Source organism: Botrytis porri, assembly GCF_014898465.1.
Source record: "Botrytis porri strain MUCL 3234 chromosome Unknown BPOR_003, whole genome shotgun sequence".
Taxonomy (NCBI): Eukaryota; Fungi; Ascomycota; class Leotiomycetes; order Helotiales; family Sclerotiniaceae; genus Botrytis; species Botrytis porri.
The window spans coordinates 646,814-673,821 of NW_024066077.1; the positions used below are offsets into that span (position 1 = coordinate 646,814).

A 27,008-nucleotide genomic window follows, 5' to 3' on the forward strand; every position below is an offset into this window, starting at 1 on the left:
GACAATATCTAGTACCGCAAATCATGTAACAAGATACCCACTAAGCAAGTATCTAGCAGCTGTCAAATGCCTTGGAACACACGTACTAGAGTGAGTGAGTCAGCCACGTGATGTCGATCACGTTGATCAAACGTCGAGGCGAGGTACTCACCCCCATAATTCTCCCCCAGTAACGAAGCGGATTGGATGATGTGTATGTTTCTTCTGGAACATATGAATCTTAATTATACTCATAACGTTTTTCGTTCAAAAAAGGAAAAAGAAAATACGGTTGATCGCGCGTAACCTAAGATTACATCATTTTAGCGCACGTCTAGTTTCGCGCTAACGGATCGTGAGATCCCGATGCAACGTCGTCGCTTCCTATGAGTATAAATTGATGGATGTATGAATAGATTTTTTGAGGGATTGTTTTTGTGATTTGAAGGTAAATGGAATGTGCGTGATCGCCTCTGTGTTCTCGTTGGAATGAATCTTTTTGGGGGAAAAATTCATGGGCGTTGGAGGGTGAGGGGGGGAAAGTTAGCGGAGAGGTTGAGGTGATAGGTGGGGAGTGTGGGGAGAGATGTGAAGACTGTGTGATGCGATGCGATGACGGCAACGGTAACAATAACTACAATATAGGTTGATGTGACATTTATAGGACGAGTCAGGGGAGTATGGAAAGGGGGGAGAGGATTATGCAAAGAAGGGGAGGAGAATAGGAAGTATTGTATATCCCTATCCATCACCCTGTCTGCCCGCCGATAAATAACCTCAGCTCTCGGATTCCCACCAAGGATTTATGTGGGCAAGGGGCATCAAAGCGACATGAGATTATCTCGCTAGATCCGCAATATCGATAGGGGAAGATACGGAACTCGGAATTCAGAGCTCGGACATGGTATACCTGGGTGGATACGAGATAACGAGGACGGTTCAAGGATGAGTATGATGAGTTTTTATCATGACGTTCCTTCTTGCGTACCTAGATACTCTTTAGCTAATGAATTCGAGTACAGGGTGTACTGCGAGAGATATAAATTATATATACTGTGTCGAGGAGCATTCCGGACCTGAAATTATCGCGATGGTTAATTGGGGCGCTTTCGTTATGGATGTTGATGGATGGGATGATAGTATAATTGGAATGTCTGTATTCATACTCTATCTCACAGGGAATACTATCACACCAAGGCCTCGTCGTTGACGGGATAAAGGATATCGAAAAGGAAGATCAACGCATCATTGATCCTACCCAGTCCTATTCTCCTCCTCTATTCGGAATGAATGGATCTATCCTATCCCAATCTTTTCGCCGAGTCGAGAGAATTTCCATATACCCAAGATCGAGATGACGATATTATCAGTTTGTGTATTGAGTCCCTGGTTTGCAGTTGATAGGGTCTTCAGTTGATGGGGTTACAGGGTAAGTATCAAAAAAACCCTATAAAGATAATCTGCAGGCAGCCCTACAGCCCTAAAAGTGGATCAAGCTTACATCAACACCAACATCCCACTAGTTAACACTAATCTCATACAAGCATCAGTTTGCATAGCAGGTAGGACCTCTGATAGGCCACCTGCTGCTTACCCGTAGGCACAGATGATTCCCGAGCAGGCTAAGATACACTTTCTGAAACGCTAGTCCCAGGGACCTTCCAAGTCCCCATTGACAAAGCTGCGTTTACTTCGCTTGTAAAGAAGGGGTAGATCTGAGGGTACAATTGTGAGTATATCAATTCCTTTCTAGTTTCTCGGTTGATTGATAACTGTGATATTTCATATCATTCGATTGCAGATTAGAGCGTCTCGGTCATTGAAGCTTTGGGATGGTCGGTTTTGGTATGCTCTGAATTTCTGTGTTGCATGTATGAAAATTTGGCGGCATTGGAGGATCGTTCTTGATAGCGATGGAGTAGGTTCTGGGAAAAAGATACGGTTGGGTGCATTTGGTTAGGTAGGTATATAGGATATGATATTTGGTTTACATGAATTTGGCTTGCGGGCAGTGATGATTTGGTTTATTGTGATATTTTTGAACACGTTTTTTCCCGGGAGAGAGGTTGAGATAAAGGGGTCGAACGATGAGTCGAGGGAGAAATGGAGAGATGACTTGAGAGAAAGTGGTCGACAAAATAGTTGAATGAGTGCATGAAAGTTACCAAAAAAAGTGGCTATGAGAGACTTACAGAAAAACTCATCAAGAGAGTGAGTGGCCGAGAGAGAAGTTGAGAGAGGAGCTGGGAGAGGAGTTCAGAGCAATTCACCGAGAGAGAAGTTAAAAGAATGGTTGATAGAGTCACCGAATAAGGGGTTCCAAGAGTGGCCGAGATAGCAGTCTTGAGAAGAACTGAAGGAGCCAGCAGCAGACTCGTAGGCTGTGAAACGGCTACCCGCGAGGTGGATAATCGATGCAACACATGATTTGCGAAATCCTTCTGAGAAGATACTTCAAATTTTGGCGGTTCCCATACGGATTATCCGCACATCATCCACGGCTATGCCCTAATTCTCAGATAATCTGCCGAATCTCTCTACGGATGTATTTCAGAACCTGGACGGGTGGCCCACGAATTATCTACAAGTAATCCACGAAACAGATAATTTTCAAACAATCCAAGGATTATCTACACACTATCCGTCTAATAATTTTCCATTATGCTTAAAACACCGCATTAGTTTTTCATACTTAATTTGGTAGAAAAAAGATTCCAAAACACAGCTCATTGCCATTTAACAATCTGATCGAGTCTAAATGGCATGAAAAGATTCAAGCTCAAGCTCCAACAAGCTAACCATCATTATAGTTTCTGATGAGTTGATGTTCCAATTGTATAACCTTTGGTTATATGACTGAGATCACAAAGCTGTATAGTCGGCATATGATGAAAGAGGTACTATGCGATGGGGGAGGAGAGTATGCGAAGTGTGCTCTCTGTTTCACAGCGGGGTTCCATATATCGAGTTTCAAGCTCTGTGTGTATTGCATACGCGATGTTTATTTTGATTCAAGCTTGAATCCTCTATAAGCTATCCAGTAACTTGGGGATAGCTTCAAATTTAAGCGAAAAGTGGATTTTCATCACTTATTATACTCGTTATAATCATATTAGTATTGCATATTTGTGCTTATATTGATGCCTACGGGTTATCTACAGATAGTTTACGAAGTATTTACAGAGCGGCTAGTTTGAAAGGCTCGACAGGTGATCCCCAGAATAGGTAGGACCTTTGACAGATAATCTGTGGGTAGAGAAAACTTTTGCGCAACCTACATACTCGACTTGTGGGAGGAATTTGGGGAACGAAATAAGAAGGAAGAACCACAGCAGAGCTTCAAAGGGTGTAGAAAGCTCCGGGCTATTCATCAAAGTCGTGGTTGAGATGTTGATATGGGAGGTCAACCCGGATCTCTTTCAGAGAGTGGATGAGATATCGAGAAGAGGGTAACGAAAAGAAGGAAAGCTAGAATCGGCTCGCGATACATGTAAGTGGCCGTTCTCGGTACCCATATTCTTTGCCATCGTCCAAGTACGAAGAGCCAATCAACGATTTCTTGAGATTTTTCACATCCAGGCCACTGTCAGTATCCACCACAAGATTGGGACAAAGTCTACACACCTTTTATCTTCTCCAGAGCCATGTAAAGCAGGAACTCCCCTTGTCCCTTCCTAGATCAAAAAAGCTCCCTGGCTCGCTGTGTACTGACAAATCCCGATATGCATAAACTTCAAACTTCTTCCCAGCAGCTTTGATACACATTGACCGGAAAACCTCATGCATTAACAGCACGATATCCACCTCATCATGAATCTGCGAGTGAAGCAACTTTATCGGACTAGTTTCCTATCCCAGTTCAAGATCAGTCCTAGCATAATCAAATATCGTCTCCACGATTTTCAAGTGAAAATCCATTATCAGATCTTACAAAAATCGTTTCACTCTGTCCTCCTTCAATAATTATTAAGACAACAACGCATTTATAACATTCAAATTTTTCCAAACAATATTTCTATCCTCGATTTTCGTACCAAATTAAGAAGAGTATCGTTGATGTCGAAATTCGAAATACCTTAGTACTAAAAGTTTAACCGGTAGAAGATCTCCTGCCAAAGATCGCTCTCGCACCTCCTTTATTCTGATTAGCTTATTCGGACTTAAGCACCGTTTGTTTGTTCCGTATTTTGGACTCGATTTCTTCTTTATCGCGATGGCTATCCTATTTTGAAAGACTTGTTGGTAACCCAGAAGTGCTGTTTTTGATAGGGTTTCTCATACATACTATCTTGTTGACTTGTTTTTTTGATGCTCTGCATCGGTAGTCTTACGTGTGCTTGCCATTAGTTATGGCTCTGATACGCAGGTCTTATTCTGATTATCGTGCGCGACTTATACGTTTCCTCCGAAAGCTTGATAGGTGATTTTTTCGATGCTGATATGCTGTGCTGCTAGTGCCGGCAGTGCACTTGCATATAAAGTCGCTATATTCCTTAGCAGATATTAGTCTAAATCTCTCAAATCTTCCAATTCTCAATTCCACAACGCTTAAACGATTCTGTAGCCCGCTATTACAATTTATCCGGAAACCTTCCTGCCACCGGATCAGCCCATAAATCACTGACTTCCACTTATCTCAAAAATGAACATCTACTTTCACTAAATACCACGAGGAATACAGAGTCGGAGCCAATCCCTCCTCGTGTTCCCAGTATCCACTTCAACCGATTCTCTCCATACCCAATGCTAATTGATTGCCTCATATATCGAAGTGAAAATTGGTATTGGACTGAACAATGGAAGAATCGCGTGAAGTTCCGAGGCGAACTTTGGAAATCAGAAAGAAAGTGTGCGTTTGTTTTTAAGGCGTGTAGAGCATAGTGATGTGATCTAATCGATGTGCTAGATGTGCTGTTTATGTAGGAGTTTCTATTTGATCCTTAGATTCCGGTTGAATCGCATGTATAATCTCTATTTGTTTCGTTTCCGAGAAGTCGAGGAGATTGTAAATGCAAGCAAGCTGAAGTTCTCATCTCCAAAATGCCGCTCTGATATGTTGTATCAAGTTGTGTGTATTTTGAAAATCTTTCCCCTGCAACTTTTCTTATTCAAATCCAGCTTCTCAGTGTACCCCAATTCTTGCGAGAGGAGACATAGAACCATGGATGGAATAAACGAGCCTCAACACGTGTTCCAAGTGTGCTGTGAGGATATGTGCTCTGTTTTCACCGCGTATTCGATTCGTCAGGACCGAAGGGAAGATTGCCTCTCGTGTATTTGTCGAAATATGGATTACCATACCAAAGGAGATGGGAGGAAATTCTACCTACAGCATCAAATTAGTTGAGAGTTCTCTGAAATATGAAGTCAAGCTAAATGGAATGTCATGGGATACCCAGCAAAAGATTGTTGGGTCAACCCTTCGTACATACTTTAATTTCAGGTCTGGACGAGATAATTTTGACACACGAAGATGTATAGAAAAAAATCTTATTTCAGCTTGAGAGCAAGCAGCGCATTGAAATCCCTTCTCGAATCCATTTCCAAGTGCAAGAAGAAGCCACTAAGTTCTGTCGGTTGCGCATCTTCTTCCCTACCGCTTGAGCGAATTCTTCATTCTCTAGAGCTAGATAGTGAAGAAAGGCGAATTCGGATACACAAGAATAGAGACTGGATTCGAGACTTTTGGAATATGCTCAGAGCTCTCTGGGAAACTTCTGTGCTAATTCTGAAGTGCGTTCTGCTCTTTTCGATAGAAAAGGCGGCTCCGAAAGCCAGCATTCGTTTATCGTCGCGTAAATTCTGCTGCAACAAACAGACGAAGTTCTTCCGTTCTTCATCTTGGCAAGCTTCTCGGTTGTAAAAATTGATATCTCCCGCATAGTAGAGAGTTCCACAACTACAGCTGGTGCTGATTCGCAGAATTTGTTGATCCCATGGCTAGTTTTGGGCGGTATTAGATTCGACCCTACTGCCACCCTTTGTATAGCAAGTTGTTCGGGATATCAAGATGTTCGAGCATCTACCAATAGTTCGCTGCCTCTTAGTTTGCTTCTATATTGCCATGGAGATGTCAGCCATAGGTTTTCGTGCAGTCGCCTAATCGATATTTCATCGTCTAGACATCATTTACAAGCTCGGGAGTCCGTCGCCTGGCTCTAACGCCTGGCTCTGACGCTTGGGTTATCAGACTTGTATAGAAGGAAGAATAGAATCCAACTTCCACGTACATACCTAAGAGATAACTCAGGTCACCCAAGTATGTTCAACTCCAATCCCCCATAGACGTTCTGCGATCTCAACAGATCTCCACCACCTCACCCACGTGTATCGAAGAACCAATTGAGCTCACATGACCTGGTATAAGCTTTCCTTGCTATCTTCGCTCCTCAAGGAATAGAGTTGAGCAAGGAGCCCATCGTCTCGGTAGTCTCGAAATTCTCATCAGGACCAAGGTGGAAGCCTAACGATGAGTAGTGCCCAGCATACAAACCATATACAAAAGACAGACCCATGTATGACCCTCTTAGTCTGCGTCGTTCACGAAGGATCATGAGGAATACTGCCATAACATCGGTTATCGAATACCAGAATCGAACCTGAAACCCCTGCCGTTTCACGACATAGAGGGACCCGAGTATCAGATATTTTGAATTATCGTTATGACTTGCTAGACGAGATATTCGTTGGAACTTTTCGGTATGAATTTCATGAATAGTAGCATCCGTTCGGTACGAAGGAGAGTAGTCTGTTGAGATGTCCGGAACTCCATTTTCGCCTGAAGGCTTTCGTACTTTCCTGCACGATTATCGCATAATTCTTTGAATTGTTCTGAGATCATTTTTTTGATTAGTATATCGCTTCACAAACTAGAATTCTGACTCTAGTATTCCTGTACCTCTTTTGTTGCAGATAGTGTTGATCACGCTTATGCGAATGGTATTGGTTGTTGTAAAATTCGAGTGTTCGTTTGGGATACGCGATGTTAGCTATCTAACCATTGATATATACAATAAAATATATGTTTGAAGAGGCTCCTGATTGCATTCGCAGGGGTTGGAATGTTCGCGAATGTCTATTCCAAAAAAATCAGTCTTTTCGGCCCCTTGAAATTGAAGCACCCCATGGTTCTGCCTTCGGGCTAAATTAGCATATTGATATTGAATAGAATATAACTTTGGTACTGCACTGGAGACAGAACTTCGATAATGCCAGATTCTTGTTTATTCTATCAACTACCCTCGTTGTTGTCGTGTTATCGATCCGCTGGAAGCCCATTTCGCACAAATATAACTCGTTATGAACCTACGCAGCCTTTGAGACTCCCCTTCGATATACTTTCGCAGTTTAGTGAACGAATTGCAACGAAACAAGTGATAAGATAAGTATCTAAGGTCAATATATTCTATTCTCAAAAATTCTCAATTGAAAAAATCGTACGCTCACAATTGATCATGTGCCATTTGCTTCTTCATCCAGACAAGCGTTGCGAGAATAGATAAGTAGTGATGCAAAAATGTGAGAATGAATCCATTCCTATCAACGCATTTCTCGTATTCGATCGAGGTCGTCCTATCGCCTGTGATTATAGCCAAAAATGGAGGGATATTCGAGTGAAAACGCCGTTTCGTCCTCCGTGTGTGTCGATATTCAATCTTTCGCTCCGCCAAACTCTTTTCTTATGTCTCCAACCACACATAATTTGTGAAGAATCGCCATCTGACCGAAAAATCTCGGTCAAGAGAGTGGTGTTGTTGCTATCTGATCATTTCAGGTCAGTAAATGTTAGCATTCGCTAAATTCAGGGGCTCGATTCAGGAGATCTCAGGTCTTTTCTATCAACAGCGATGTTTGTCATCGATGATGTTTTTGATGATTTTTGATGTAGATGATAGATTTTATTGGATAGTGTGGATCGAAAGTCGTGTTGAGGCTCAAGTGGTCGTTCCTTCCACTTTACTAGCGCATTCAAACTCAGGCGTATTCTCGTTCAAACCCCCACTCAACATCTCAATTAATTCAGACAAAATATTTATTAGAGAGATGTGTGCTGTTACTTAGAAGAATTCCAAGATTCTTAAGCATACATGAAATGGTTTGCTGGATGGAAGTGTCTTTCTGTACCCAACTGCCTGCACATATGCTCCTTATACTTCCGTCGTACACATTTTTCGTAGAGATTTCACATGCAGGACATGACCTTTTCAATTCACATCTTAAGTTTTGAGATTATATATCGATAATAAATGATACAAAAAGTGATAATGCCTCTTGACTCGAGGTGAGAAAGAAGGTGCGTGATAGAAATAACATGAAAAGTTCATTCTAATATCTAGACAACCAAGAAGATTGAGTACAGTTTAGAGGAAATAATATTGTCTTGACCTTGAATGATTGATTGTATAATTGTATGCTGTATCACAGCAATGCTATCATAAATAGCCACAATCGTTCAACACGTTCAGCATCACGTCTATCATCTCACTGTGCCCTCGTTCTTCATGCCCTAGTCTTTCATACCCTAGCTCTACATACCGTCACACCCTCTTACCTTCCCACAATATTATAAAATCAATATCAATGTCAACCTATAGTATTGAAAGTGTACATCTATCATGAAGGCTACTTGTCCATATCTACGCCACAGGTACAATTGTTCATAGACGCGCAAAAAATCTCGTGATGCATTTACTATCGTCATGGAGCAATACATCGATGACATTACTATCTTTTTTTTCATGTCATATGAAGAGCTTATACTTTGCAATCTGTCCTCTTCGTCGTGTGGAACGATATCCATCATATTGAGTTTCATACTATGTACACTTGAGAAGAAATTTCTTTCCGCTCGTCAGAATTTTCACAGCATCATAGTGCAATATCTCCAACCTATGTGAAATAAAACATGACTCTTCCAGCGCTTGAATTCAAGCTTAGCGGCGGTTAGAAATCTCACAAAGTTATGTAATCTAGGTCTCAGAAAGTCAGAGTCCAAGGTCTTATGAACGAAAAGTTGGTTATTTTACTATTCCCAGAGTTTTACGTAGCAAAAATGTGATTTCCGATGATATGCTTTCATTACTCGAGATCTGCATAGTCTGTAGATGTGATGCCTCGAGAACTTGTATCATACTCGTGCAAATGTGATTGGAGGATTACCTTAGCTTCTTGTCTCTCCTCGAATGTCAGAATTAGTGGGAAAATATTCTTTTCGCCTTGGCTATCCAATGAGGAGTAGGATTGACAGAATGAAATAAAGATCTGAATGATCAGAGGCATTACAGAATTCGAATTTGGGTCAATATCTCAGACTGGTTTATAGTTCAATATGGGTATCATTCTTTACAGCAGTTCAGCATCTAACATGAGTTCAACAATTCACATGGACTCAATGTCTGACCTGAGTTCAACAACCCAAAACAATACAATATACCAAAGTAAACTAATATCTGTAACTAATTCAATGTCCCAAGTGAAGTTCAACATTCCAGGTGATTCTAATTTTCCATCGGATCTAGATTCTGAAACCCCCATATGCACGACATATCGCATAAAGCTTATTCTGATGTGTACTAAGTGGAGCCATACCATGGCAGGTTCTTTCCCTTCCTGGCATGATTGGATCATCTGTCAATCTCCACGCTATTTCCTCAATGAATAATCTACAATGTCCCCCCCCATAAACTTTTAGATATCCCGCCTAAAATTCCCCAAGTTCCAACCCAGATTAAAGTTTCCCCTAAATCAAACTCCTATGTAGTCAATAGATATCAGGAAAGAGCAAACTTCATGGTGTTCTTTTGCCCAAAGAGGATAGCACAGAATTTCCAGTCGAAATGGAAATCTCAATTCTATCTATATATAACGGCTCTGAGTGCTCTGTCCTTAGAGATTTCTTTTCTTGCTCAGCTACAAACATCTTCTTCTCTTGATATACTTCCAATATCAACTTCTTTACCCACTCTTCCATATAATTTATTAGATCAACTTTTGAATAATAAATTACCCCTTCTACAAATCACCTTCGCTTATTTCTTTTACTTACGACCATTACAATTCATACAATGGCTCAAATTCAGCGCTTGGGGGAGGATGTCGCCGCTTACGGCGATCAGTGGCCGCTCTTACCGGTCAATCCTGGCTCTATGGCTAGAGTTAGGGAGGCGAGGATGGGGGATATTGTTGACTTCCCAGCCGGAGGTTATCTCCTCGTGCCTACGGGTATAGGGAGATATTACCGACCAATGGTGGTTCTCGGGGTTTTTCCACTGGTGTGGAACTACCAAAGCCGGGAGTTTCTCATGCAAGAGAATCTCCCCCATCTTTACGCATCCCCACTGGCTAATTGCCTCATTGTGGCAATAGTGCCAGATCCAGGGTATGCGGAGCGCGAGGCTGCTGCTCGCCAGGATAGAGAACGCCGAGCTGCTTCTCGTCGGGAGACTAACCGCCGGGCACTTCAACGGGCTGCTGAGCGGGCTGCTGAACGCCAGGCTCTTGAACGGGATGCGACTGAAAAGGCAGCTGATGAACAGCCTGTTCCCGCCGCTCCTCTCTCCCCTGCCTCTCCCGTTCCTGCCTCTCCTGTTCCCGCCGCCGCTCCTCTCGCCGCTGCTCCTCTCGCCCCTGCCCCTCTCGCCCCTGTTCTTCCTGCGCCTGTTCCTGTCGCCCCCGCTCTTGTTGTCCCCGTTGGTGGTGCACCCAACGACCACCATCAAGCTGGCAATAGTGTGCTTGTCGAGGGCAGTTGGCCGTGGTGGAGACAATTTGTGCCTGACGAAATTGTTGATCAATGGGAGCAGGAGGAGAAGGCAGAGAGGCAAAGGATCCCAATCGTAGTCCTAGAATAAGAATCTTCTGATCTCTGAGTCTTATTCAGACATCGAAAGATTCACTCGTTGGGATCACAGTTGGGTGGCTGACGGCGCCATCTCTCACACTATCAGCCATTGATATATAGACTGCTGGTAGTTAAGTGAGAGATGGTGTTGTTGAGGTTGCATTTTGGGTGGCAGACAAAGTCGTCTCTCATGAGAAGGATAGACTGAACAAGTAAGTTTTTACACCCTGATATTATGTACTTCATGGATGAATATGTGCTGACTTTCATCCTCTAGTCACCATCTCATACAAGGTAGATCAGGCCGTGATTTTTCCTCGGAGAAACCCAAGCTCCGTGGAAAGAGAAAGGGTCGCGAGATATCAGTGTCAGAGAGTGGGTTGTCGTTTTGGAGTTTGGTGATTTTGGTGTTATTCACATTGTTGATGTTTATTCTGTTTTTTTCTGCTTTGTTTAACCAGTATGTCGAATGTGTCGCAGAAATGTATAAATTGTTTTACCTGCAGTTGGAAAGATGTTCATACCAAATTGAAACCAAAAAACCAAATTGAATCCAAGGCTTCTCAGTAATTCAGTGATGTGAATCTCTTTCTCTCTTCGGTGATACCACCTGCTCGCTATACGGAATAGATTGAACAATGTAAAAATAAACCGAGAAATCTTGCTTTACCAGACGACAGTGAGTTGACCTCTTACCACGGTTGAGAAATTGGGATCTGTGAAGTGATAAATTAGCAACGGTCTCATCAGTGAATGAGATGTGTGTGGAAGTAACGATTGGTGAAAGCGAACAGCGGAAAGCACAATTGGCATTAGGATCTCACCACTTTCAAACCTATGCATCTCAAATCCCAATATAAATCCATGTACAACATCCTCATTGGATTTATGAGGGTGCGATGTCGGTAAGTGGATTGACCGCCCGAACAAAACTTGTAACTATTGATATTTATCTACCTACATACTAAAACAACGTACCACGAGGAGCTCTCCGCCATAAGATCTCGTCAAATCTCTTCCAGAAGCTCTTCAAGGATCTATTAAGCAGCGAAACATGATACGAGACCTTCATTGCAGTACAGTTGTTACAAACTTTCACAACTTAATTGATTGGCCACACCATTCTATCCCTTGTGAGTTATGAGATGGATTGATGTGAAAATAAGGACTCAAATATTAATCTGACCCCCGGACTGACAGGACCTTCTTACCCTTCCCTTCCCTTCCCTTCCCTTCCCTTTCCTTCCCTCAATCAAATTATCACATCGAGGAAGGAACAACCTGCATTCTTTCATTGGTGAAATAAGGCACCGCACAGCCTATCGCAACCCTCTTCGTTACATTTGACAGCACAGCATGCAGACTCCAAAACTTCTTCTTAGGTCGTTCTTTGCGCATAAAGTATTCACAAAATACATAGTCTCGAATCACCACTAGCAAAACTCTAGAGTCTGTCATTATTTAGCCCGATCTATCTGCACTCTCAAGATCGTAAAGAAATCTCAAAGCACAAACTTTCTCAACTTTGCCATAACATCAAATCTCGCTCAAGTTAATCAAGATAAAGTAAGTCTATGTCTAATTTTGAGGTTCGAAGTAGATGCGCTGACATTGGCAGATCTATATCTACACCACCAGTCAATTCAGGAGAGATAGTTTCAAACGCAGACCTTCCGCTCCTCAATTCGATACACTCTGCAAGGCAAGTCATGTTCGAATTATTACAACCGCGATTTCGTCTTGTCAATTTCTTGTACTCTTCTTGGTAGCTCACGTATTCCGTGTCAAGCGTTTAGGGAAATGGGGGATCATGCAGAAGTCGATAAAGCAAGATCTGCGTTGCTTCAGTCTCTATATATCCTCGTCTCAAATCCATACCCAATCTTCTATCTGAGAAACAAAAAGGGAGTCATGTACTAACTTGCGCAGTGCCAGTTCGGGATCTGATCACTCGATTACTATTAAAGACGGCACTCCCATCTCAAACGGTAATAAGGGGAACGGTCAGCAACAATCTATCAAAAACATCGAACTGTCAAGATGTTACGTCTTCAACAGCATTTATCTACCCGAAAACGTGAACAATGGAGACAATAAACCTTCCCACATGTATCATGAGGGGCAAGCACAAAACAAAATTGGCTTCGGAAGGATAAATACGCATCCCCAGGAGAGTTCTTCTCAACATATATCTCGCCCTCTTCTAAGTAGCAAGAACCACCAAGTGGAACAATTTAATAATAAATACAATGAATTCACGGAATTTCATCCTCCAAAGAATCCTTACACGCCTTCGATATATGAAACTAGGGGTTGTCATGGATATGAGACTCGAATATTTCCTGATTTTACGGTCCCAAGAACAAGCCATCAAAATGGGAAAGCTGTGTCTACATCTTTCACACCTATTTCCAAAATTCTACCTGATTTAGAACGCAGACAAAATACAGACATAGATAAAGGCACCGCTGTACGTAGTGGTTCAGCCACCGAGCCCAGACATCTCTCTGTTCTTGAATTCAACAACTAGAATGAAACTCAAAAGAAGACTATTACCACTCAGAGTAATAAGGACATCGATCTTAGACGTGGCTGCGTCTTTCAATGTGATCGGACCACCACTACTAGGATGATTACTATGACGCACAGTGATGGTCTTACGCAGCAAGATGAAAATAAAGCTCATCGTACCAAGCTACCTGATTTGGAATGTACCATATCACTTACCCATGCTTCGCCCAATATACGCAGCTTCTTCAATGGTAAACATAAGCAAGATAAAATGACACTTGCTCGTCATCCTATTGTTCATGATGAACCCAAAGTCAAACACTCAATTTCTCAACTCCGTTCGTCGACCGATAGCGAGTCGATTAATCACAGGTCTATATCTTTCATTGATCTAACAGGCCCTCTTGAATCTGATTCTTCGTCAAATCACCAAAATCAGCAGAGATACGCAAGCGATCCCAAATCATTGAAACCAGTATCGACTGGGAAGTGCCCAAAGAGAGAGCATACTGTAGACCTAACATTGAATTCCCCTAGTCGGGAAAACCCATTGAAGAGGTGTCGGGTCACTGATAATCACCAATTTGGCTCAGCTCATAGTCACCATAGCACTACCGCAACCTACGGATCTCATAAGCAGAATATCCTTTCTCCGGAACTGAAACATTGGATGAGTTTCAATCCAATTAAGCACATTGTTGTTTGTTCCAAGGATTCACCCGATATTCCAGACAGAATCTACGACATGAGTAACAAAGCTGCGTCAATATCAGATGATATCATGGACTTGCTCAACATCAAAGTTGATCATACCAATATCCACTCCGTACATCTCAAAGATCACAAAGACGACTCACCAATTCCCTCCCTAGGTAACACTAACAAAATGCACGGCTACTCTTCTAAAAGCGCATTGGCATTTGTCTCTGCTATTAAATCTGCAGCAATTGGTGATACTATACTCCTGGCTTCATTAGGTGTTCATGGTATCTCCAATTCACCTCGCGCATGGGTGGATTTGAGAGAGAATTACCCAGCATACAAGTTCTTGATTGCTATACAAGAACGTCGAAATCTCAATCCACATCGAGATCCCTTGTGGTATATTACAAAAGAACGAAAGTATTTGATTTTTCCCTTACATCAGCTTGTGCGAGTGTGCTTGGGGCTGGAAAGTCCATGTGACGAAGCAAAGTTATATTCAAGATACTTGACACTCTCGGATATTTTACGCAAGACCATGGCCAAATCATACACAAGGGCTGAAAATGGGACTGATGTCGACCAACACGCTCGAGCTTTGTTATCACGCTGGGCATGTCCCATTGACATCTGCGGGATGACTTGGTATAGAAGCCTAGCTGGAGACCTAGCATGGCAAACCCATTGTGTGATTGAACACGACGGTTTTCGCAAACTTGTCTGTCCTCTGGCTGCCTGTAGATCCAATACATTCTGTGATTACAAAGGGGTTGTTGAGCATATAGAAAATGTTCACATTGCAGCGCTGGGTCTGAGAGATCATTATCGTAGCTCGCACGATCGTGATAGAACTCTATCTAATTTTCGATGTACTGAGGATATCACAATGTGTGGTAATACACGTTGCAGCTATACAAACCAGCTTGCTCTGGATACTCATATGGAATTTTTTCATCCCTACTCGGCTTGGAAATATCGTTTGAAAGATTTCCCAAGCCTAGCAGAACAGGTAGAAAGCAAGCGGTCAACGGAAAATCTTGAACCGAATGATAGGGCCAATCTGAGTGAAGCTTTTCAATGTATTGATGCGACAGTGGGTAGTCAAGATACGGTTTCAGTGGGACAAAACGGAATGGATCAAGACCTATCCCACGGCATGGAATCACTCGAGAAATCTTGGCCTTTCATGGCGGATTTTCTGCGAGCAACACAGGAGCCTCTCCGAGAAGGATATCTGATTCTTTTGCGCAAGATTCAATGAGATTTTAGTGCAAGTAATTGCTGCTATGTATTCTCTATTTAGTTGTTCTAATATAAGATGAGATCTAGCTTCACTCGTTAGCTATGAAATACGTGAATGAATGCCCTGTGATGGCAATTCTGACGACGAGATCGCTCTTGTTTTAGCTACGTTCTGATATGAGGATCGAAGCTGAGGGAATATACGCAAGATGCTACTAGTATGTTTCGAGATCATTTCGCCTGGCATTCACACGAATTCATTGTTATCCAAAGAGAGCTTAGCTCAAAGAATGAAGATCTATCATCATGACTAGGTGGAATCATTTCGAGCTATACATACCCAATTACTGCAATATCAATACCAGATATTATAATCTTCTCAGTTTCTTGTGCACTATAGGCTGGAGAATCTGGAAAAATACAATCAGATATCATGGCATGTTTTCAACGACTTCGGAATCGATGTTGGCAATGCAAAAAGTAATGATGATGTGTAAATTCTTAGCACTGAGAAGAGTAGCAACGCAGAGAAAGATGAAGTTGGATCTTTCTATGTAATACTGTTTATGGAAGAGATTTTTGATCTTGATCATCACACGGAGTAGGCGTTTGAGGATGTTAATAGTTTGATTTCTTTGCCGGGAGAGCTCGATGGCGTGAATGATGGCTATCATACTGTTTGTTTCATTGTATGAGCAGTATTTATGGATCAGAAATTTCTTAGGGGGAAATGATGGTTATTGGGGTGCTTGTGAATATCCATTCCTTTTGGGTGAAGTTTTCGAGTATGATTTAGGGGTACCTTGGCAGATGGTATATGATGAGTGAATTCTCTGAAGATGTTACTCATTTACCCACCTATGTTTTTTCCTCGAACGCACGAGAATTCGACTTTATCATTCATAATCACCCAGGTAGGTCAGGTAATGGAATGAGAATAAGAATCGTGGAGGCGGGACGTCTTTGTTTATTTTTTCTTTCTCCTCTTTTCAATACCTACTTAGCAATTAAACTTCGCGTTCTAGATTTAGATAGGTAGGAATGAACAAGAAAGAAAATGGATCTCGGATCGCGGATCTTGATGCGATGGGTATAATGATTTTCTTTGTTCTTTTGGGATACAAAATCGATTACCTTTTTGCTGTTTGGTGTTTTCGGACAAGAAAGGAAATTTGTGTATTCGATACTCACACACATATCAAAGTTATTTTTGAAGAGAGATAGTATTATTTACCTGGAATCGGATATCGAAAAGCACAGTCAGATACATTGCGCATAGATTGAATACCTGTACGCAGTCATAATTCAACATTTCTGAGTCAAAGGATCAAAGATATTGGGTTGTTAGTAAGTTAGTGAGTTAGTTTGGGGATAAAGGTATTGGGAATAAGGGCTTGGATTTCTTGTACTTTTTGGGTGTATGAGTACGCAGTTGGTACTACGAATTTATTCAGTCTTTATTACTACGAATTCATCACTACGAATTTACCATTCAAAATTTGCCATCACAAGCCTACCATCACGAACATCACTTCACCCACAACCTCCAACCATCAACCACCAACCACCCACCACCACTTCCACTCTCGACTCCCATAAACCCCAACCCCCTCAACCTGCAGAAATGTGCACCGAATGGGCCTGGGAATACAAATGCGGGCATAGGAAGCCCGAATCCGACGCGGTGACAATGAGACAGAATGATAATTGTCGAGATAATCTACCGGAGTTTTCGAGGGAGTGTAGGTTTTACAGTATGGAGTATACGACGTTTCAGGAGGAGTGTCCGGAGTGTGAGGCGGTGAGGGAGGAGAAGAGGAGGAGGGAGGAGAGGGAGAGGGAGGAGGAGAGGAGGAGGAGATAGAGGGGAAGAGGAGAGGAGGGGAATAGGAGAAAAAAGGAGAGGAGAGGAGAAGACGGGAGGCTGGGAGGGGGCGAATAGGGTAGGGCAGAGGAGTTATCAGGGCGGTAAATAAAGAGGAATGAATACCATAGGTCCCAGATTCAAAACACAAGGACAGCAGGAAACGCAAATTTGAGGAGAATATGATAAGAAGCAAAGGTTTTACTGTTATGATATTTTAAGGATGAGAAATGATTTGGACATATGATATGAAAAGAAGGATCCAATAGGATAGGATAGGATAGTAAATATCAATCTCGTGAGGTTTTTTTAAAAAAATATGGCGATTTCCAGGAACTAGGAAGCGAAAGGGTCGAAATCTTGTGCGCATAAGAAAGGAAATTGAGGATACGTTGTGCAATACATGTATGTACGAAAAAAGGGTGGTGGTGGTGCTTAAATGAATATCACAGATGAAGTTTTGGGTAAAGATTTCTTGTCTGTTCTTTTGTTGTGAATTGTTATATATTGGAATATATCGATATGGACGAGAGTCTGATAGAAAGTAACTAGGTATAATGTTAAGAATTTTTATGTGTTTAGCTGCATTTCAGCATTTCTACTTGTACTAATAAGTGGTATAGTAAGAGATTAAGTTTCAGATCTATTTTTTACTTGCTTACATTATTTCTATTCGGGGAAACATGAAAAGACTTTCTGGTTTAATCATCGGGTAGTCTGATGTGGTTAGGAAGAGTTTCAAAGAGTAATGAAGATTTGTATGAACTGGTGATATTGAGCTGCTAAGCTACCTTGACATGTGAAATATAATCTATGAAAGTGTACGAAGATCAAGAGCAGCTATAACGCCGAAAGTAGAGTGAGAACAGTGGAGAATGCCGTTTTCTACCTTTGTTCCAAAAACCGTTAACATAATTATATGGTCATGTAGGAAATTATTCCCTGTAGCTGAGGGTTTAGAGAATATATGCAGATGTAACGCAGCTTGTGTTGTGTAAAAGATGGAGAAGAGAGATCATAAAGCTAAAATTCCTCAACAATCCCGCGATATCTTTATTTTCGAGGCTTTTCTCTCCATAGGGAGGCAAATCAAGTATCGCAATGAGGAGAACGAAGGAGAATGAGTGTGGTATCAATTTGTGGAGCATGCATTTCATATTTCCTCGAAAAGATGTATCAAATACAATCAAGATACCTCTCCTTACCAACCTTCCTATCTTGACGTGTCATCTTATTCCTGTTATTCATGACAACGAGAGAATTTGTAACAATCAAGGTGTCCAATATATCGCTATCCACTAGACTAGGGAGCTATCGTATTCACTTCTTATGATGGAGACGAGAAAACAACAAGAATCTTGAACAGAGACAGAGTACGTCAAAGTACGTGAAAAGAGGGGCATGGTTGATTCAATTGATATCATAACATGGGGCTGAAACAGCAAAGGACACGCCATATTGCATCTAAAGAATTCATTTCCGAAAATTCGGTTCGGGTCCGAGTGATAAGCCAGTGAGACGGTATGAGATGCTTTCCCTCCCAGTGACGCAGCCATCGACAGAAAGGTAGGCGCATCATCGATTCCACTTAGAATTTCTTCGTCATGTATGACGAAAATGACAATATTGACGTGTCTTCTTCCATTGACCAAAACGCCTTTTACGACAAAGTGATGAATATTTGTTGTATCACACTGCAGCCGCGCCCCATTTGAGTTTTCTCAGCAGAAGCTCAAAGATGATGGAAATGCGCAAGAGTGTCTAAAGCTTTATGGATACTGTAAGCGATGACCAGAAAGGCGGATCGAGATGCCCATTGTTCATGACGGGAAGTCGAAGCCACGTGTGAGCCAGCGGTGCAGAAGGTGACTTGGCGTAGACCCGAGTGTTTGTTCCTGTTGTCTCGTTTCGGAAAACCCCACATATTCTATTGTAAGTGGTGAGACCGTCAGTCTTAGAAGAGAGATGTAGTATTATTTGAGATCAACCAAAGTTGTTTAACTGTACTGTGTAAGCCGGAAGATGAGTCAGATGAAAGGTCGCCGATGCTCACTTGGATGACTATTTGAGATGCTTGGAAATCGGTTTGCAAGTAGGCATAAGTCCGAGGATATAGATTCATCTTGCATAGATAAATATATTATTCTGCATGCTTTGGAGAATCTTCTCTGAGGAGAGATCCACGTGGCTGTAGCAAACGGGGATAAAATCGCCAAATTGTCCGATAGGTTGGCTATCTCTGTTGTCTGAAGATTATAAAGGAATGCGTGGGGGTATCAGAAGCTTTGGTTTCTGACATACATTGCATGGTAGAGATATAATGCTTCCTACGATTAGTCGAAATTCTGCAAGAATATCCGTGTACATTGTTCGTATAGTCCCAATATCCATGTAATGTTTGGGCGTTAAATTGGTTGCAGGTGAGATTGATTATGATGTACATTGGAGAAGCATCCTCGGTCCAGGTTGCTCTTTCAGCTGGTAACCTCGAGGAAAGAGCTTGCTCCGGTAGTGCTAATGTATGGTTACACTAGATGCAGGGCTGAATGATAATGCTGACATCTCACCGTATTCTCCCCTTGGCTAAGCGCGGTGCGAACCGACCATTGCGGCTTGATATGCCGAGCATGCACCAATCAGAAGATATACGTGCAGCCACACCAATTAGACACGCCACAGGCTTCTGTGCATAATAGGCGTATTCTAGATCTATTATGGCGACCAATCGTATATTTTTGGAGGGCGAACATTAGACCGGCTGACGCTTGAAGTTTCCTTCAACAAGGATAAGATTCCCTCCGTACCAGAGTGTCGGTACTGTATAGTAGCCAATCACGAGATTGTCTAGGGTTACATCTGATGACACGAATAAGAAACCCTCTCTTTTGACTTACTGTCTCCATACGCGAGGTGGACATACTAGGGTATCTCAGAATTATAATAGTGTGGTACTCAATTGGGACAGGATTGAAGAAACTGGGAGGCTAGGGTGGAAGTGTTGTATTGTATGCTGGCACAAAGCAATTCCAGATACCTGGTACTGCCAATCAGATCTCTTTTACCAGGAAGCCATTGGTGGGAATTGGCCAGAAATGAGGTCGCATATCTTGGGTTCTTTATCCAACTGTTGGCGCCGGAAGTGAGGGATCAAGCAGCAACCAATGGATTCGTTGAGCTGCACACTCCATAAATTCGACATATGATTACTAGATTGCGATTGCACTTCGAACGATGTTTTACACGCTCTTTTTAAGAGAAGAGAATATTACACCATGAAGAACAGTAATAAAAATACTGGAAAAGTGTTGGTCCGTTGAGTGCCTTGGAACTCTGGCTTGGTGATGCGGGAGGCTGCATGTGTAGAGAAAGACTAAATACGAATCTTTTCTAGCCTTACAGTCAAGTCTGTCTGGTTTCAGTTATATTACATCATGTTCTAGAGCTGTTGTTTGAGACAACATTGTTGTGGGGAATGATTCAAGAGAAAAAAAGAAAGGATGTGATCAACGCCTCTGTCACAAATTTTGTACCGTATATTCTGAGACATCGAGTTGCAATTGGGACTGTTATCGGATCTCAACTATTCCCTCTCGCGTTGTACTCATTAGCCACAAATGTTGTCTGATGGAATACAAACCCAGCTCCATGGTCCTTGAAAAGTATATCCCTGTTGGATTTGACTCCACCTTCTTCCAGAATTGGTCATGAATTCATAGCTTCTCCAAATAACGACATCCTAAGACGAAATAGCTTACACCATATAAAATAGATTGGTGGTAGGTGCGGACATTATTCGTCTTCAGCCAAACAAGACATGATTGCTTTGAAGGCGCTGATTGTGACGTTTGACAGGAGAGTGTACTATGTTGCAGAATGATCCAGTGGTCAGTTTTCATTAGTCCTTTTGTTCTTTTCTACTCAATATGATTCACAAATTCTCAACACGTACAATTATCCATGACACGTTTCCGGGCCCGAAATGATGGTTAGAATTTGGAGCTTTTTGGTGGTAGGAAGTCAAGTCTTGCAGATTGATTAGATAGTAGTGACAAGAGATGACAAGCTGAGCAGAGAAATGTGGGCTTGATTGACTCGAACTTAGACAAGGATTTGATACCTAAGAGTTCGGTTGATCCTTCAAATTTTGTTAGAACTACCTAGTACGTACCTATCTAGGTCAGCGAAGTGATCAGTCCAGCTGGGATTTTGGTACCTCGGACGGTATCTCTTTCTAATCTTCGGGTCGTCTATCTCCCTTTAATATATGGTACATTATGACATATATGACTCCCTAGCATTTCGGATAAGGCGCCTCACTCCTAAAAGGTGGGTGGGTGATAATAAGTAAGTGACGGTGGGTGGCCCATGTGACTACTTTCAAACACATTAATAACCCTGTACCGCGGGATCCTCCACATTAGTTGTTACCAAACTGTCGGGTCGTCCCCAAAAGTGGAGATAGTTTGATTCACATAAATTCCCACTATTCTTGAGAAGGAAAGTGGGAGAAAGGAAACGGGGAAAGGGAAAGACCAAAATAGGTCTGGTCACTGATGGTTCGGATATTATTAGGAGTCCTGGTGCAAAAGTAGGTATTCTGAATACATATAGCGAGATTAGTCTTTCATTTGTATACGTGGATTTTTACAGTAGTGTATATTGTTCCTTACCATATTCTATATTGTATCTATCCTATAATAGCGAGCCTCAAGCGTGATTGTCGTGATTGAATAGCCGAAGCCCGCTTTAGGGGCTACACGACGAGATACGACGTGATGTAAAGAATAACACGTCCGAGTATAGGTATTGAAACATGGTTTAACTGAAAGATGTGCAATATTGCTTTTGTTGAAGTTCGAGCGGTGTGATATGATGGTAAAATCTTACTTGTGGTCGACTTTTCTGGGGGGTTCATTGTCATCTTGACATCAAAATGTGACCCTTCTCCACGGGTTCCCGCACTTTTTGCATGCTCACATCAAAGGGATCGTATTCGGGGTTATCTTCACCACATTTCAGCTTTCGAAAGCGTGGAAATGAGGCTTACACCGACAAGCTCTTGTGAATATTGTTCAGGAAGTTTTTGGCCATGAATGAAACGTCCGCAGGGGGTAACCAGACTGCTGGAATTCGATAGAGTTCCTTTTCTCTGTGAAATGGCGGTAAGAAGAGTTTACTTATTTTGTTAAAAGATGATTTGCTTATTTTCCTTGTAAGCGCTGACAGCTGTTGGTATTTGAAAGTAGCGCGCAATGCGATGTACGACGTGACGCAAAGGTGCGGGTGAAATGTGAATGCTAGCGCCGATGGTAGATGTAACGAATTAGCACAAGGAGACTTGATAAGGTTCGAGCTTTGAACCATGATTGAATCGCGATGTATTAAATTTCATTTCCAGGATTCTCAAGGTCACTCACATCTAATTCCAGAAATGCGTTTTGTTCGGTTCAAGTACAAGTGGAGAGTATGATCAGCACGAAGTCGAAAAAGGCAAATGTGAAGATTGAGTAAACCTGTTGGTGTCTTGGAGGTTTTGACTACTGGTCTTGAAAGCGTTAGTCTTGAGGAACGATCGAAAAAAGAAACGGTGGTTTCTAGGTAAGTACTGCCATTGGCTCAAAAGAGGCGGGATTAAAGATTATTAACAATTCACAATTTGGTTGGAGATGCTACCTAGGTGTGTCTTGACTTTTGAGGCGTAAGAGTGGGATGACCGTCTTTTTCAACGATTTAAAAGATATTTGCCAGGTTTATCTGAGAAAAGCGTAGGTAGAGACCGGTGCTGATGTGCATCTACCTAGGCACGTGGATAGATTATCTGATGTTAAAGCCTGTAAGCTTGTCGTCGAGTAAGTTGAAACCTTAAAAGTGGTATACACTAGGTCTATTAGCACCGGATAAATTCCACACGAAAAAGGATTATGCTTGAAAGAACCATGCAAAGATGGACAGATGTAAGAACGGAAAGTCGAGCCCTTGTGCTCCCACATTTTGTAGAATCGCCAAACTCTTCATTGTTCTCGATCCACTAAATCACTGAACCATCGCAATGGGACCACTGCGAAACATTCTAGAGGGTTCACCAATATCCAATCATGTTAGTCTTACGTTCCAAGACGGAAATGATATTGAATTGAAAATCGATATTAATCTTCCGGGAATGAGGATCTGGTGTGTGTATATATGTATGTGTAAGTGTAAAATGTATATGTACACATATATATAACTATGTGTGTTTTACAACATGTGCAGCAACCTCAATGGAGAGAGACACATGAGAGATATGAGAGGAGGATGAATATCAAGCACTCTATTTCTGTGAATAGTTTATCATCTCACAGAATCACAACAATATTCTTGGATAAAACCAAACAAATGATGAATTCGTCTGTCATCGGTTAATGGTTGTATCAGTACATATTCTGAACCTGTTAAGCATTTTGTCTCCTAAATTCGGTATAAGCTGCAACGGGGGATGTCATCGATGTATTCGAACATGATATCATTTCTTCATTCATTTTAGTATCTTTATAGAATATTACGAGGGTACACACATACCACTTATCAACCATATCACCTACGTCTTATGTACTAAATAGGTATCTCCTTAATTACACCTGGGCTCTGAGCTCAAGAACAGTATTAAATTTTCGGTAAGGGTTTCACATAATATCTGTGCACACCAAGGTACCGGCCAAAACTACCTAAAATACACTTCACTGGCACCCGCAATGACTACATTATTTTACATCGTAATGATTTGATCCAATAATCTCAAGTTATTCTGAGTTCAATGTTCATCACTCTTTTGTTATCCACTCCTGTCAAGGTTTTAGCGGCGAAGCTAATCCATTTACTGATTCCATCTCGCTCGCAAGATACGCTCCGAGTTCACCTAGTCAACCGGTAATTTCGTTTAGTATATTTACATCGTACCTACCAGCTAAAATCATATAATGTAAGCAACTGAGGTACCGCCAAAAAAGATAAGTATTAGACATTTAAAGTATAGATAAGTATGCAGAAGATTACCAATACAGTACAATATTTCCGGGGTTTGATGATTGAGACCATCCGAGTTGGAAGACTGTTGGTTTCTACTTTTCACGCAGTATCCCAAAAATCATTACCACCAAGCAAGATATGAATAGTAGCTAGCTATTTAAGGGAGGAAGAATTAGTGAGACGAGGCTTGAACGGTAAGTTGTGCCGCTAATTTTATCCCGGCTCCGCCCACTTGGATCCTTGTGGTACAATCTTCCGATACCTACCAGCATGGGACAAGGTGTAGAATAGTAAGGAACATGGAACGAAATGATGTAGCTTGATGCTTGCAATCTAGGGTATGATGTAGGTTTTGGAACTTTGGAGGTCTGGTAAGGGATCAGGTGTGAGGGGAAATCATTGGAGGATAAGACAGAGTTAAGATGTCTGATTGGGGAATTGGAACAAACTCGAGATAAAAAATGTTGGATAAGTCACCAAGGGGTACTATGTACAATCACCCTCGACCTAGGTCTGTAACAACGACCAGCGAGCAGCCAGCTGTTCTAGTTAATTTAGATCTCTAAATCAAGATAATCGATTCTAATTTTGTCAATGAACTCGACATACATTCTGCATATGATAGCCCATATTTTAACCATATTCAGTACACTCATACACCACTATAATGGTAGAGTTTGTATTGTACCTTGACAATTCATGTCTGGTAGGCATTTGCTAGCTACTCATTCCTCTCTGTGCCTCTCGTACAAATGCAATCGAGTGGCGTTGAGATTCTGTTTGGCAGACGGAACCTTCTTGAATATCTCAATGGTAGTGGTATTCACGGTGTCAAACTCTAGAATGACAACAATAATAGCTAAGAAAAGAGATATTTGCATGGTGGAGGTGGTGCTGGTGCTGATACGGGTCATGAGTGAGTGGGTGAGTGAGTGAGTGAGTGAAGCGTTGTACACAATACAAGAAGTACTAATAGCAACAATATGTCTCTTGCCAACATAGTACCCAATCAAGTAATCCATCTTTCTTTTTTGGTGACTTTTCTAACCCCACTGATGATGACTTCGACCTCCCTATAAGTAGTGCAAGATTGTAGCCAGAAAGATGCATTGCCATAGACCACGTTGTCTATTGAATTGCAGCTTCGATCTTTTCATCTTCTTTCCCCACGATTGATATCACAAGTACTCTTTGGCTAGACTTCCAAACGTCTAGCACTCCTTACTACTGAGCACGCACTTGCCGAAGAACGACTACTATTACCAGCATCCCCTATCATCATTTTTTATTCAATTTTTTTATTCATTTCTTTCCTCTCTTGTACCAATCCCGTTCCAAGAATCTTGGGGAAGGAAGTTGAGAATCAATTGCCTCTTCTACCTCTTGTTCCCTTCCTCCTTGATTGGCAATCTAGGCGTGGGACCATACACATCGTTGGCGGTGTCACACAACGATCGTACGGAAACAATTGAAGTACAAGACAAGACAAGACAGGACAGGACAGGACAGAAGTAACCTTGCAATCACTGCACACTGTACACTGTACACTGCACACTATACAGGTCATAGTTCAGCAAACTATCGTACACAAGGTTTCTACTCGAGGAATTTGGGAATACCACCTCAAGAATCCCATTTTGGAATACCACCTAGCAGAAGTGGGGGATGGGAAGCAAAGTACCGCGACCAAAAATACAAAACAAGCTCTCCATCTCTACCCAGGTATACATACTCCGTACATCCATACCATCCATCCATACATCCATACGCACGCACATACAACCAATCCAATACCATATATTCGACTCGACCCAATATTTCTTTCAAAACAGAACTTTCTGAAACTTCTCCCAGCTTTTCCGGAGCTTAGGACCATTTAAAATATGGATTGTTAGGATATTATTGGATTTCGAAAATTTGGGAACTGTCGATCATTGTCTTCCCCAAGGCCATCTATTTATGCTTGCAAGAATCAGGGTCGTTGTTTTCTAAATTCACTCTATCTTTCACTCTATCTTTCACTCATCTCATCTCGTCTCGTCTCGTCTCATCTCCAGCGCTCTGTCCTCTTGGAGCTGTCTGTGGTGGGTCTACAAAGTATTCAATTACATCTTCTACAGACCTTCCTAGTAGAACTTTTCATAATCATATCACAGCCAAATCCACAACTAAATACACAACCAAATATACACCGGACAACCAAATATACAATTGACAACCAAACATCTAATTGACAATCACACATCCAACTCACAACCTGTCAATCATCGTCACCATCGTCATCATTCTTTGCTATTTGCTGCCGTTGACTACCATTCTCCACCATCTATCACCGATGGTCAACATTGACCACCCATTCACCACCACAACCCACCACCACAGCCAACCACTGGACAAGCCATTGACACTTAATTCGACCCTTGAACCCTATCAAACTTACGAATTCGAACCCCAGAGCCGAGATACATCACTGGCATTACCATTATCCACGGGCGTTACCCGTCACCTGTACGCCCTAACTTAAAAAAAAAAGTTACTACAGACAGTTACGGCGAAGCACGACAGGGGCCATAAAAAAAAAGTCAAAATAGCTTGCTTTACCGCCGCCAGGTAACTAACTAGTAACTAGTAAGAACAAGCTCGAACCTATAAGTAATTCAATCATAGTTTGGACACTCCTACCACCAGTACCACAATTCCACGCGGCTCCTCTTTAGAATACCTAGATCAACATCATTCGAGAAGCATTTTTGCATTTCCATGAGACGCAGTCATATATCAGATTACTCAGGTCGAATACCAGAGTCAGCCGGCAGACAGGAGCTCAAGAAGCAGAATACAGGCGACATACTCCAGGAATATAGT

The 27,008-nt window shown here is 41.9% G+C and overlaps 4 protein-coding genes across 4 annotated transcripts; 3 read left to right on the plus strand and 1 right to left on the minus strand.

Annotated features, from left to right (window-relative positions):
• Positions 1–10,043: 10,043 nt before the first annotated feature.
• Positions 10,044–10,829, plus strand: EAF01_002277 (uncharacterized protein; the record flags this gene model as incomplete). The annotated part of the gene is made up of 1 exon (XM_038910529.1): positions 10,044–10,829. One exon carries the CDS (start codon positions 10,044–10,046, stop codon positions 10,827–10,829), a length of 786 nt encoding a protein of 261 aa, XP_038773451.1.
• A 1,790-nt stretch (positions 10,830–12,619) lies between these two features.
• Positions 12,620–15,293, plus strand: EAF01_002278 (uncharacterized protein; the record flags this gene model as incomplete). The annotated part of the gene is made up of 3 exons (XM_038910530.1): positions 12,620–12,657; positions 12,749–13,289; positions 13,350–15,293. 3 exons carry the CDS (start codon positions 12,620–12,622, stop codon positions 15,291–15,293), a joined length of 2,523 nt encoding a protein of 840 aa, XP_038773452.1.
• Positions 15,294–16,898: 1,605 nt separating this feature from the next.
• EAF01_002279 (uncharacterized protein) lies at positions 16,899–17,138 on the plus strand (the record flags this gene model as incomplete). Its single annotated transcript, XM_038910531.1, has 1 exon — positions 16,899–17,138. One exon carries the CDS (start codon positions 16,899–16,901, stop codon positions 17,136–17,138), a length of 240 nt encoding a protein of 79 aa, XP_038773453.1.
• Positions 17,139–18,899: 1,761 nt separating this feature from the next.
• Positions 18,900–19,564, minus strand: EAF01_002280 (uncharacterized protein; the record flags this gene model as incomplete). The annotated part of the gene is made up of 2 exons (XM_038910532.1): positions 19,192–19,564; positions 18,900–19,091 (listed from the first exon to the last, which is right to left on the minus strand). The coding sequence occupies exons 1-2, from the start codon at positions 19,258–19,260 to the stop codon at positions 18,900–18,902; spliced, it is 261 nt and encodes an 86-aa protein (XP_038773454.1). The 5' UTR covers positions 19,261–19,564.
• Positions 19,565–27,008: the final 7,444 nt, after the last annotated feature.